Below are 14,600 nucleotides of genomic sequence, written 5' to 3'. Positions count from 1 at the left end.
AAATAATATTCTATGACTATTTCATGCTTTCTGCAGTATCATTTTTGAACCATAAAGCACCACCCAAGAAAAAGAAAAAAATATGCAAATGATGTGGAAGTGAGGCAAGTGATTTATTTTAGCTGCGTTGATTTTTTCAGATCTGGGTTTTATTTCAAATCATCATGGGACATACTGTGTCATTTAATTTTCAGCAAAGCTACTTCGGTTTCAAAAAGGAGAGCACAGAAGGAGGGAAAGCCCACTATTATTATTAATTATTAATTAAACAATAGCAGCATGCCCTTTGTTAGTCCTCTCTTTTTAATATATGAAAAATTACTATTTTTTTCTAATAAAGAGAGAAAATATTTAGTTTGCCTCCAAATACAGGTGTTTCAGCAATCTGACTCAGCAAATCAATGTTTTTTATAAGGATCAGCAAAATATTGAGACTTTTTGGAAACAAAACAAACAAAAAACCCAAACCCTGCCTAACAAGGAAGTTTATCTGCAAAGCTCAGATGAAAAGACCCTGAAGTTTGGTTGTGGCTCTGCCATATAAGCTTAATGAATCATGCGATCCTATAGAAAAAGCTAGCCCTTGATTAAGGCATGGAAAGCCCGATCTGCTGGAGGCTGGCATTTAACAGGTGCATCTGTTTACTTTCCAGCTACTCGTCTTCCTTAAAAAACCCCTCAGACCATAAATACAGTTAGGTACTGAATTAAGATTGCAAAAATATCGAGCTCCCTAGAGACAAGTGTCTGTCTGAAAGATGTCCCCTTGCCCTCCCCTCCCCAAAAAACAATGCAGAAAGGTTTTCTGTCTTCTGTTACATTGAGCTGCAATTATGAAACTATGTCTGCGTGCATCCTGGACCCTTTAATGAGATGATGCTATAGAGCAATCTCTCTCCCAGGGACCCTGTTGTGAGCATCAACATTACGTACCGTCTATTCAGCGTAAACATGCACCTTAACATTAAAAAATACATTCCAACAAAGCCTGCCCAAAGCAGACAGCAGCCTGCCCGGCAGGATCAGCCACTAGCTTTTCTCCCTCTAATCTGCCCACCGAGCAGTGTCACAGAGACTGTCTTTTATCAAAACAAAGGCTGGATGCTGGCTGGGAAGTGTGAAGCTGACTAAAAATGGCTGAAAAGCTGTCCGAGGCGCCCGGGAAGGTAGCCAGCCCCACCCAGCACAGACACCGACCCGCTCAAAATAAGCTGAAAATAAGCCCAAAAGGGAGACGCTATTGTTCCCCTCGCCTACTCGGAAGACAACATCATCGCAATATTTTGCCCCCGAACAGCTCAGCGGAGCGCTCGAAAGCACAACGAAGGGATTAATTTTTTATTATTTTTTTTTTTTTTAAAGCAATCCTACAGCAAAGTACGAAGTGGGCGGCAATGCCGCGGCCGCCTCGGTGCTATCGCACTTCTTGCCGAAGCTGTGTTTTCTTTGTGTCGACGCTAGGCTAAGCCCTCACTATGGGTGTGTCCGTGGGCAGGATGCACCGAGGCACCCAACGCAACCGCCTTGAACCCTCGCGAGCCCAAGCAGGCACAAATTCACCATCGCCCGGCTTTCCTAAAGCCCAAAAGGTATGAAATCCTGCCAGCAGCAGCCCGGTGGAGAGAGTCAGGGATGAGAAATGGCACCGCTAACAGCAAGGGCGGATGCTTTGGGAATGAGCTGTAAGGTGGGAAGGAAGGTCCTGTTATCCTGGATGCTTTCAGGGTGAGACAGCTGGAGATGGGAGAAATACATTCAAAGAACAGAATTAAGGGCTCTTTATCTTTCTTTCTTAAATTACCCCCAAAGAAAAGCTTCACGGGGAGGGAGAGAAAATAGCATGCAAAGGCCCACAGGTGAACAATGCAAAAATGGATGGATCCTGCCTTTGCCTCCTCTGACATGCAGTCCTTCTAGCATGCAACACTAGAATAGATATAATACCCTGACATTTCCAGTTGCTCCAAAGACAGTCCATCTTGGTGGAATCGGCACTGGCTTGCATCTCGGAGAGCTGAGGAATTGCCGGTCCTTTCGTCGGAGGCACTGCGTTACCAGTCAGGCATTCCCGAGCATGGGTGGGTTAGTGGGTATCGCTCCCGTCTCCCCGCTCGGCTCCGGACTGATGCTGTAAGCAGCACAGGCGGAGGGGGGAGGGCATATTGTACGCGCTGCGGTCTCCACTGCAGCAAATCAGCGGTGTGATGTGGTTGCCCTAGGGAGCAGGCTCCTTTGAAAAGGGGATGCAGTCCCCTTTCAAATCAAAAGCTTGCGCTCGGCAGCTTAGCCTCCTAAGCCATCGAAATGGTTAAGGCAACCTGACGGCAAAGAAATAAAAACAAATTGGGGGGGGGGGGGGGGGGGAACAGTGTTTCCTATGTGGCTGTATAGTTGTGACTATTCATGTTCCAGAAATTTCTTGAGAGCAATGAAATCCGGTGTTTTCTTAATTTTTTTTGGAGGGCCAAATTCTTCCCAACCCTTCCAGGTTTTGATGCCCCCCCCCCTCCTCTGCCCAGCTGGGTGAGGTTGGAGAGCAGGGAGAAAACCAAAGTCAAGATCCAACCCCAACAGAGCAACCCCCATTTTGCTACTTTTTTCAAAACTATTCCAGAAACAGTAGAAAATAGCAGAGTACCCACACCACCAGGGATCACCCTTCTCCCCCTATAGGCATGAGCACCCACACACACGGGGTGACCCGCATGGCCCCCCAGCCCCTCATGCCAAGCCTCGCTACACCAGGATGCCAAGCACTGCAAGCTGCACCCAGGTTAGGGTGGGGGGGATATGAGCGCTGCCTCCCCTCGTTGCTCAAAATGCTGCATAAACCAGGATTTGAGGTGCAAGAGTGCAGGTATACAGGGCAATTTGTGAAAAAGCTTGTGCTCTCAGTAGTCACCGTGAGCCCACTAATGGCTGAATTTTAACACAAGCCTCAGCACTGCTCCCCCAGATAAGACACTGCCCTTGCCTCAGTTTCCCCATCAATAAACTACTATAATTAACCTCACAGAGATGTCATAACTAAGCAATGGGCACACAGTACTTGGTAAATACTTGGAAAGAAAATGCTTTATATCCACCCAACCTATTTGCCTTTTCAGATTTTGGGGAGGGGGTTGGTTATTAATCACAAAGAACTCCCCAAAAAGTCACCCCATTTCACTGAAGAGTGACCTGAGATACAGCATATCAGACTTGGTCCAGTCATTGTTGGCAGAATGATCCCAACTGGGGACCTCTCGGTTCTGAGGCTGTATTTAATCTTTTCAATCATGCTAGTTTATGAAATAATCTTGCTTTAGCCACGTTATATGGAGTTTAGCTTTTTTATAGGGAAACAGACACCAGCACAGACACAGTGGGTCACGTACACACCAGCATGGGGAACAGAGTTTGAACCTCTCTGCTCTTTTGGCTCCAAAATCAAACAGTCTTTAATGCCTGAGTTAACAGAGATCTCCTCCAACTGGTAGTAGTAGGACACTTGTCCTTCCCTCAGGTAACTCATCTCATAGAAGAAAGCCAAAATTTAAGGAGAGATTCACCACAGTGCGATCTTAACCTTTACCTAGCAAACTCTGCTGGGATTACAGAAGCCAACAGCTATTGTTCATGTCTCAAAACCGTCTTTGAAATCCCCCAGAAGACTTGCTTCGGCTTGAATCCAGCATCTTCAGTCCCCTAACAGGGAAATAATTAACTAATTGGTGTAGAACTGGCTTCAGCTGTCATTGCATACAGTAAGTTAAATCATCTACAAACAATGTTACAAGTCTTGATTTTGTGTTCTTCCAGGCTTTGTTAAAAAAAAGGAAGAAACAGGTTGGCAAGGGATGATTTCTCAGCATGGACTGATTGGTTTAGACCCTTTGCAAGAGCAGAAAATATCCCTATTGACACATTTTGCCCTGCACACTGCTTGCAGCTCTGTGATGGGGTTCCCAGCTCCAATCCATAATATGAGATATTTACAAGCAGTGTATATAAAACAGAGCCATCATTCACATGAACTTCTTAAATCCTGGTGCCCCTGAAAAAAAGCCAGAGAGACCTCAAACTTAGTGCACCAATGAAACACATGGCTATTGCGCACATACCATCAGCAACACAGACATGAGAAGACACAAAATCTCTGCTTAGTCTCACTGTAACCCACATTTCTCAGTCAGGTATAAAAGACAAATGCCCTTTGGACAGAATAGTAGTCCATGTGCATTTAGCAACCCAGGGTTGTATAAAGCAGTGATGATTTCTCCTTTCCTTCATTGTTGGCAGGGATTTTTCTTGCCCCAGACTTCAGGTCTCCATCTCCTTCCCCAGGCTTCTAAAATAAACCATACCATCACTTTTCCTGCTTAAATTCTTACTTCCCTTTGAAAAAGTGTCTCTTCAGACCTGGCCTGTGTGATTGTACTGTCCCATGCTACTTCTAGAGCTATTTTAATTCATGGGCACCAGAACCCATCACTTTACCAGCAGTAACAACAACAATGCATCTGTGTCAGAAACCGAACTGGACTGGAACTGTGAGATGAACATACTTAGAAAATGTGAATGGGCTAAGAAGGTCTTCCAGCATGCACTCACTCATCCCAGGAGCCAAGTCGGGTGAGGGACGGAGGCAGCACCTGGCATTAACTCTGTATGTGCGTCCACACAGACGTGCACGAGCAGTTCAACAAAATCCCAATCAGCACAGGGTGGATCCAGGACTAAAATGGGAATTAATAAAAAATGCATCTCTACAATGAGAATTTAAATTATGCATTCAGTAAGTAGTAAGCCAGAAATAGGACTAAGGAGTTGGCTATCAATAGACTGAGGGTGAGAACTACTTCTTTGCAACAGAACTAAACCAGGATCACCAATTAAACATTTACTGAGCAGACTGAAAGGCACAAATAAGCATAGCACTGCCAGGATCTTGAAAACATGCACAGGTCAGAGATCTTGGCATCAAGCACAGGATACTGCAGTGTTGGAGGAAAGCTTTCCTGTGATCATGAAGAGAAGCAGGATTAAAAGCAGTAAGTGGAATTTGCTTCCCTTCCCTTCAGAGCACTGTCCATGGGAAGCCTTATTCTGCCGCAGGATATTACTGAAATGATTACAGATCTTAAGATGTTTTACTGAGGTCACCTAAAGCTCAGTGTTGATGGCACAGCCACAAGCCAAGTGGGCTCATCACTATTTGCCCGTTAAGCAGCTCTGCTGGAGATAATGAGCCATGTATGTAGGACGTGTATGGTAAGGACTCAGTAAAATAAAGTTACCTGGTTGCTTTCAGCCCATCCTAACCTCCCATTGAGGGAAACCTCTGGCCAAGTTAACACCTGAGTAGGGTATTGCTGTCTGCCTCATTTCTTTCCATCCCTCTAACCCGAGCAGGGTTTGCTGGATGAGGTTCAGACTGCAGCTCAGCAAAGGACACAGGCACCCTGCCATGGTGCGTGGGTCACCAGGGTTGTGCTGCTTACAGGGACACAACAAGCCCTGCGACAGGGCTAACTCTCCAGCTCTACCTTGCTTCCCTCTGAAGGTGAAGAGGTCACTTCCATGGTGACCCAGCCTGCCTGTGCACTGCTGATGAGCTCTGATGAGGTCAGAGTTAGCAACGTTTAAGGCTTTTTAGGTAAATATACTTGAACTGACATAACGTCCATAAGAGCTCAGAAGTACCCACTGTTCTACCATGGGAAGGATCACACGTGGCCCTAAACTTCAGGGCTGTCCCTTAACAATCCTGCTGGAGGGCAGGGTGGAAATCAGCATTGGTTTCAAAGAATATCTAATGATAACAAATTCAAAGATAGAGCTGAAACCCGTCGCCAGTTCTGCTTTAAGTGCAGTGACTTTGAAGACACTTTGGACTGATTATGTTTTTCAGAACAGCACTCTGCATCACTCCGCGTCAACGCATCGTGGGACACATTGAGGGCAGTGCCAGATCTGCAACGTGGTGCTGTAAGATCCTGACATTTAGCACTTTAGGAAAACAATAGCATTAACGGAGATCATTGGGTTTTTCTTCTAAGCTAATTTGTTCTTAGCATTAGCAACAAAAATAGAGGGGATGCTATTTTAAAAGTTGCATTAATATGTCTCGAAGCTCTAAAGAACAACGGGGAATTTTTGCCTGACTACTCCAAGCCAAGGGCAGCCAGCAATTACATTTTCATGAGGAGGCTGTCAATAGCAGAGGAATGGGCCAGATCCTGGCTCTGCTCTCATCCTTCCCACTGTCCTGCACTCACTCTTGCACATTTTCTGGGCTGCAAAATTGCTCAGAGGCAGCCCAGGTGGAAAGGCCATGAGCTGGGAGATGCTGACGGCTATTTCAGGTCCATCACTTTTCACAGCATAGGTGGTACATAAACAGCTCTGTCCTTGCTGTCTTTTGCCCGACATGTTTGATATTTTCTCTTAGGAGATGTAAGGCAGTGATTAATTACTTATTTTCTCAGGTCTTTAGACCACAAAAGCAACGAATAAGCTGGTAAAAAATATGGTTTTAAACTGGTGCAATTCAAGTCTGGAGCTGCATGCTCCTAACAAAAGAAACCTCATGTCTCGGTATGCCACATTATGTTCCAGCTTCCCTGTGATTTCTTTTAGAAGTCTTGAAATGCCTGGATTTATCAGGGCTTTTTTAAATCATCAGTCAAAATATTTAGGTTGTTCACAAGGACAAGAAGTGTGTTCTGAGATGTGTTGCTAAGCTTCTGTTCTGCTGCCTCTGTTTCGCTTTCTGCTCAGCAGAACTGTTCTTCATGCCCATTTTTGCCCAAAGTCTGAGATTATCATAAGGTCTTCAGCAACAACCATCCGACATGAGTCAAATGAGTGGGTGAAAGAATCAGGTGAGACACACTTTGCACTTGCTTCCCTCCCTGGGAATGAGGTGCCTTTCCTTGAATCCTAGTAAATGATCCATTTGGGGTGAAGTCCTTAGATTTGGCTCTATTGCTGAGAAACAATTTTCCATTTTGGTTTTTGAACCACTGATGTGCAGCCCCTCAGCGAATTTGGCACAGATCCTCTTCACTGGCCATCTTGGAGATGGCTGGCACTTCTGCAGTGCCATCTGAGCTCACTGACTACTACAGGCAACAGCACGTCTAAGACATAAGAATCAGTTTTGATTTACTCCTGGCTCTTCAGCGGTGCATAATTTCTCTTGGTTCTTTAATGTTATTTTTGAACTGTGAGGATCATAGAAATGAAGGCTCTATTCCTGCCATTGACCTAGAAAAGTCTTTTGATTCTTTCCAGTGGGACTACTTTTTTCAGTTGCTGGGAACCTTAAAATCGGGTGTTTCTTTCCTGTGGGGGAGGTAGTTGGTACATCTTCATTCCTCCTTTAAGATTTGATCAGTAAAACTGACGAAATTCTAAAATTCTGGCTGACCTATTGCATTCCCCCATTACAGTGGGCTCGTATGGTGCTTGCAGCCTACCCCCATTTTCAAGCCTGCCACTTTTAAGCCTGTGCTGCTAAATTTTTCTCTCTTACAGCATTGCTGGTGCTGCAGCTGGCATTATTAATTCCATTTCATTAACTGATCTTTCTAATGGACTGGAAGACAAAAGAGAAGACAGTCCTGAGACCACAGTGTGGCTGCGCCTCAGGAGATCTATGTTCAGTCCTTGCGTCTGCCACAGGCTTCCTACGTGACCTTGGGAATCATCTCTCTTAGGTCTCTGGGTCTGCTTGGTCTATTTAAATTTGGGGCATCTTCTGCTTTTTAAGCTTTATTTCTGCAGCACCCAGCACAACATCTGCTGCTCTAGGAAATGAGCCTTACTCATTTTTGCAATACCACTTGGAGGCTGGTGTTACTGGCTGTCATTCTTGGACCAGTGGAGATCAAGCAAGATCGTAAAGATGAATTGGGATTGCATTGCTCTTGGAAATGGTGAAATCCTGCCTGGTGCTGTGGAAGGATGCTGGGGGACAGAGAAGCCTCCTCTTTGGCCAAGCAGGCCCAGAAGAGATGAAGAAGATACACTTTTAGCAAATTCTCAAAGCAAGGTCTGGCAGCCAGTGCCTAAGCTGGGGAAATGAGGCCTGGACTTTGCCACATGAGTGTGCCACAAGCCACCAGGGACCCTGTCCCTGCCTGGGCAAGGTCCTGTGCTGGAAGCAGAGGAGGTGGCCTTGGAGCAGCTCACCTCACTGGCTCTCCCCCTGCACTGCTGGCACGCTGCAGGGCAGGCACAGCCCCTCTGAGCTGTTTTGCTGGGAGTAGGAGGCAGTAAGAGGCAGAAATAAGAGCGTGAGCAGTGACAATGCCAGTACAAGCACGCAGGCATGTGGCGTGGTAGTGCACAGAGAGAATCATGCCCCAGGCAGGCAGCCCTGCTGCAAGCTCAGGCAAAGTGCCACACTAACGCAGCTCTGCCACACAGCAGCACTAGACAGGTCCTACCTAGTCAAGTCCTTCCCCTTGCTCCTCTGCACATCCAGGTCCTGGGCTGAGACAGCTCTGGTGCAACCCCCAGGAAAGATGTGCCCACCGAAGTGTCCAAAGCCTTGCTTCCAGCTTAGAGGGGACACCCCTTGCTCCTGCCCAGCTGGGATCAGGCTGAAGTTTTGAAGCTCCAGGTGCTGATTCAGGGGCTGGGATGCTCTGTCCAAGTGCAAAATGCAACTACAGGTTGTGCAAACGTGGCTGCAAATTGAACAGCCTGCAGGCAGAGGCTCAGGAGACTGAGGTTTCATTTGCAGCAATGCCACAAGCCCTTAATTCAGGTTGGGATTCTCATAAGCAGCCAGGGGTGCTTGCAAATGAGCTGTGGTTTGCAGGGTTTCTTCTGGCTCCTCTGCTCCTGTACCCAGCACTCCTCCTGCCAGCCCAAACTAGTTGGGTGGGTGAAGGCGCAGAAAGACTTACCGCAGACCAGGCCCCTTTCCCCAGCCCTTGTTCCCCCATAAAAGTAATTTTTTGGGGGGAAGGGAATCACCCAGCATGCCCTGAGCTGCTCACCCCTCTGCACCATGTTGGAGAGCTGCTTTGAGCATTTTGGTATGGACATCTTTGCGTGCCCCGCCACTGACCCAACCCCACTGCACAGGAGGCCAGGAGGATAAATGCGTTAGTGGCAGAGGTGTGCGGATGCTGTGGCCATGCACGCACTGGCTCAACTGACACACAATTGTCATGGCAACCCCAGCTTTCCCTGGAAAACAGCAACAGATCACTAATACACAGCTGGATGCAATAGCCACAACTGCCTGCTCCATGGATGCAAGACACCTGGGTACCAAAATGCTCTCTGCAAAGGGAGGGGTGGCACTCACCGAGCCATAGCTCTAGATTATACTCAGGCTGGGATGTCAGCTGCTAATATGCAAAAATCTTGGCCGAGTTTGCAGAGGAAGAGGGGACAGGTTGGGCAGAGGCAGGTTAGAGAGTGGCCCCTTCTGTCCTGAGCAAATGCAACCCTACAGTGCTTGCAAAGGTGAGGGAGGAGGCAGAGAGTGTGGCTGCTTATTGCAGCAACGCTAACAGTGCTTCGTGGCATGAAGGGCTGATGAACGTGTTAGTACTGTCTAAGGAGAAAAAAAACAACAAAAGGCAAAATGAAGGACATAAAATACTGGTGTGTAAGACAGGAATGTCAGTGCAAGGCTGTGGGAGGGCAAAAGCAAAGAGAATATGAACAGGGCCCTGGTAAGAGCCAATATGAGCACTGGCTAGAGAAACACTTTGGACAGTGAAGCAGCACTCTGATTTTTAAATGTTATTATGGGCCTCTAGGGTAATTAGAAGAATTAGATCAGGAAATGATGTGCCAGAAGTGTTGCCTGGAAAGTGGTCAGAGTTGTGTTTGCTGGTGAAGTGAGCGGGGAAAATGGTTTTGTGGGGCATTTTAGGACATTGGCTGGAAGAAGAGCTATGCAGAAAAGCAGTGACAGTTTGAGTATTGGTGGAGCTGGCCCTGCCACGGCACATCCCCTCACAGGGGGCAGAGAGAAGAGGAAAGGATGGTTCATATGTATATATCTTATGGAAGGTACCATGAGCCAGCTTCCAGCATCAAATCAGCAAAATATGCAATGAAAATCCACACCCTGGAGCCAGCTCATTAGGAACTTGATATCAGTCATCCCTAAAATTAGGTATCTTAAACATACAGATGCAAAATGAGGAAAAAGAGAAGAAAAAAATGCAGAACCCAGATAAACCCACTGAATTTGTGGAAATGGTTTTCTCCCTGAAAAACAGATTCCATCTCTGAGTACTTGAATTCTCGCTCCCCCTCTCTGCACACAATGAGAAAGTCCTGATTTGGATGCTGACGTTGAGGATCTGAGAAAACACAATTTCATTTCCCATTCTCAAGACCAAAGGATTAAAGATAGATCAGCAAAACTATTTCACATTTAGAAAGCCAAACTAAAAGGCCTAAGGAATTCAGATTTCCCTGACGATATCATTAAACATCACAAGCTACGTTTTCCTGATTGCTTCTGCAAAGGAATGATAGCTCTCTATTCTAGGATGAGCATGAATATATAATAGGAGGTATAGAGTGAATTTTAATATATATATGTAAAATGGAATTATTTTGCCATCTTTATCAATTAATAAGCAGCATGAGTGTTCACTGAACAAAACTGAACAAGGGAAAATGTTTTCCTTATATCACAGTACATTTAACCACTCTGCTTCAATAACGGATAGCACGCAGATATGGTAGAAGTAGCAGTAGTTTCAGAGTAACAGTGTAGATTTGCAGATGCAGAACTAGCTGTTATCCCAGAGCGCTGCACATGAACAATGCGAGGTGGAAGGATAGCATACTACATTTTCTGCGAGAATAGTGAATTCCCTTGCAACAGGTTTGGCTTTTGCAGAAACTAGGGAATTCCAAAAGGAATTGTAGAGTCGGTCTGGGCAAGCATTGCAAAAGGTCTGCTGGGATTTCTGAGCTGCTTTCCCCAAGTGTTTCACTCCTTGCAAACATTTTAGTACATGGAGCTTTGCTGAAACTCCCTGACTGAGACAGGTACCACCAAATACCCCTTTGTACTGTATCAGACACCTCATTCTAAATAAAAACACCCAGAGACAAAAGCACAATATCCCTGTGTCCCATCTAAAGCTCTTGCATTTCATATACCAGATACTTAAAAATCATTTCTTGCAAATAAATCAGAGATAAAACATAATGGCATGACATTAATTTTACGTTATGATAAATTCAAGAAAACAATAATCTTTGTATATGCAAATAAAACAAACCCAAACCCCAAATCCAAATACCATGTTTTGTTTTGGATGAACCTTATCTTTCACAGGTATGCTGGACATGATCAGCCATTGCTGAATGCCAAGCAGATCTCCAAGTCCTGCTGGTCCTCAGCACCAGCAGGTCTGGGCTTTGGAAACCTCTGCCTCTGGGTACCCCCAGCTTGGTGCCGAGAAACATCAGCCCTCTCTGGGCTAGGATGTCTAGTACTGGGGGCCAGAAGAGATCGTACTTCATTTTGGAAACAGCAGCTCCTACTTTTTCCAAAACACTTGCTTTTTAATTGTGCTTTTTTTCCTCCTTTTTTTTCCCAGGCCGTCTGACATTTAAAGTGATCAAAGTTTCCTGTGAACCACAGCTTCCAAGTTTCAGATAAATATAGCCACGCTGCTCTGCGTTTGTTTGTTTTCCTCAGGTTGCAAACCTGCAGTCGAGACCTACTTGTTTTGCAGCAGGGAGAGCTGCTGCTTGTCACCATGTGCTTCAGCAGCCTGGGAGAAGCACAGCCTGGCGCACAGGGTGCAGCACCACACCGCTCGCAACATGGGGTTCAATCCTGCTCTGGTTTCAGAGCAAACTAACCAGCAGCCCCTGTGCTGGCTTGAGGAGCCAGAGCAACCCTGGAGCAGGCAGAAAGCAAAAGGAGGCGTGATGCACAGAGACAGGCTGCTTACAGGGGTGCATGGAGGCGATGATGGAGATGGCCGATGCTGAGTGTTGTGACATGTCCAGCCTACGCTGGCACACGGGGACAACACTCAGCCCTTTGAGACACAGCGAAACCACGTGCAAGGGCAGGAAGGTCCTGGCCGCGCCTCCCTTGCCCACCCATGCATACCCACTGAACCCAGTACAATTTATTTTGGCCTCCCCATTAGCTGGGAAGTAAACGTGGCAATTACTTTGCACATCTGAAGCGTCAGAACCCTTCAGCACATTTCCCTGAAGCTAAATAATTAATGAAGGGCTCTGATTAGCGTGAATCTTGTGGAATCATCAGACAGCACGCAGTGACATTTATTTTTACCTCTTGATGCCTGAGATAGGGCTTTGTTAAGAGGCCAAGGATGGATGAGCTTCCTGGCCACCGAAATGGGAGGCTGTCCTGCAGCTGAAAGGGAGCTTGGGGTTTATTTTGGAAAAGAAGGTTTCTGCCCTGCTTTGTGCTTAGGTTGCCACAGACAGAAGCAGCCTTCAAAATCTGAATGCTTTGCAAGTGATGGAGGATAAAATACACTTCTTTTCCGCGCAGGAAAGACAGCCCGCATACGTAGCACCCAGCAACTCGTTCACCTCAGTGCCTTGTTAGAGGCACCACAACTAAAAGGCTTTTTCCCCCTCTCACCAACAGCGGCCAAGCAGAAGATACCAGGTGTGCGGCTGCCAGGGGTGAGGCTCAGATCCTGCAAACCAGACCTCCACAGCAGGACCTGGCTCCCACACCAGGATCAGGCCCAGTGGAGCCATGCCTGTGGCAGTGGGTTTTTCCCCTTGGCCCCTAGTGGCAGAGCAAGCTGGTGTCCGTGCGGGATGGGAGTCCTTCTAGTGAGAGACTGCTGCATGGGAGATGCAGGAAGAGCCGGTGGCTGTCACTCCAGATCCATTTTCTCTTGCATGTTCTTTCTTTCTGAATCAGTTCCCCATACAAAACACGCCAGCCACTCAAAAAGCTGTATTGAGCCCTGCCTATGCCACGCAGGTCTGTGTGAGCTGCTGCCCTTTTCCCGGCCCTCCCTTGTTTTGCCCTCAGACTGCAAATAATCTCTTTTTTACCGTGACCCAAGGAGGAGAGAGGCTGCCCAGCGGACACATGGAGCTATTACATGAGCAAATTGGGTATCTTTGGGGTCCCGAAGCGCAGAGGAGGAGGTGAAGGTATAGCAAAGGGATTACATTAAAGCTGAACTCTCCTGACCCCAAATGCCATGGCCATAACTACACCAGCTTCAAAACCCACTGTCCCTCCCCTGCCTCACGCATTTCACCTCCGAGCAGCAAAGGGGCATGTTCACGCGCTCAGGGAGGATGCTTTCAACCCCTGCAGCAACACCAGTCAGGCACCTCAAAAAGTTGCCTCTCCCTAAAGGGATTTCCTCCTCATCCGGAGTTTTGTACAAACAGGAGGTAAAGGACTCCTTGCAAGGAAAAGCAAATATTTTGGAAATCATGTACTTTAAGTCTATGCCTGGTTTCGCCTCATCCAACACATGTTTCCATGGAAGCAGAGGAGGAAATGGGCAGCCTGCGGCTGCAAATCACAGCTATCTCACTGCCTGCTCCCGAGTCTGAAGAGACAAATGGATCGTTAAAAATAAAACAAAACTGAAATTTAAAAAAATCCCTTCTGATAGTAAATAGCTGATATTTACTGCTGCAATGTTGGTTTTAGGGACCAGGGTCCAAGGGCATCATGGCTGAATGAAACCAAACTTGGGCTCATTCTCAGAGAAAACGGAGTATGCTCTGAATAAAATGATTTGTGTTCTTTTGTTGATCACATTGGTGTAGTGATTGTGTGAGCACAGAGAATGGCAGCACAGCACACAAAGGGAGTTATATAAACGGATTAAAAAGATGTTTTCAGCATGGTTTGGAGGAGTGTATTGCAGAGAGAGACCAAAACAAGGATGATTTAGGAAATACGTATTGTTTAGGAAAACAGAAGGTTTATCTGTTGATCCAAACCCGGTTCTATCTCAGGAATGAGTCTCCTGAAGTCAGTCTGTCAGTCAGTTGCTCTTATCAACATGTCCTTTGAGCAGAAACTTATTTTTTACTATAACCACAAAGTTTTCCTGGCCTTAAACTAGCATCTTGAGGCACCACCGCATTCAAACAAAACATGCAGTTCCTAACAGCTTGCAAGCGTGTTGTAAATACATCTTTCTGCTGACCCAGGCACATTTCACTGGGAGTAATTACCATATATCCTCAGGTAAGAGCTGCCTTTTACCCAAAATGTTGCATTCAGTGACTTGAACGCAGCCGCTCCACACAGCTGCTCTCAAGCGACTGAGCTGGATCTACCCGGTTGCCTCATGCCAGCTCCCAGCAAGGTAGCAGGGCTGATATATGTGCAGCCATTACGTGAGCCAATGCAAAATGTTCTTCCTGCATTTACCCCCTCTCTGAAAAATATATATCTGCTTTACAGCATCCTGCCTTCTCCCAAAAGGCAGCAGAATTTCTCATCAGTAGATTGTTTTTTTTTCTTTCTTGACTACTGGGCAAGAAAAATTAGGCACACTTACAAAAACTGCCAATTAAAAAATATAGTTGCAGACTCTAGTGAGTTAAAAACCTGGAGTTTTTAGTGCTTGTGAGATTTCCTCCCCACA

At 46.3% G+C, this 14,600-nt stretch overlaps 1 protein-coding gene across 2 annotated transcripts in view; it reads right to left on the bottom strand.

The window, feature by feature from the left end:
* RTN1 (reticulon 1) overlaps positions 1 to 14,600 on the bottom strand; it is a 122,523-nt gene that overhangs the window by 15,440 nt on the left and 92,483 nt on the right. The window contains exon 1 of one of the 2 annotated variants that reach the window (XM_049828636.1): positions 1,945 to 2,182. The exons of the other annotated variant lie outside the window; for it this stretch is intronic. Within the exon in view, the coding sequence (XP_049684593.1) occupies positions 1,945 to 2,005 (61 nt within the window). The 5' untranslated portion in view covers positions 2,006 to 2,182. Of the gene's footprint in view, positions 1 to 1,944; positions 2,183 to 14,600 lie in introns of those variants that run through there. 2 annotated transcript variants of the gene reach the window in all.

The sequence above is a fragment of the Accipiter gentilis genome, chromosome 25 (assembly GCF_929443795.1).
Source record: "Accipiter gentilis chromosome 25, bAccGen1.1, whole genome shotgun sequence".
Taxonomy (NCBI): domain Eukaryota; kingdom Metazoa; phylum Chordata; class Aves; order Accipitriformes; family Accipitridae; genus Astur; species Astur gentilis.
The sequence above is the reverse complement of the archived record's forward strand: the minus strand, read 5'-3'. Positions and strand labels throughout refer to the sequence as shown.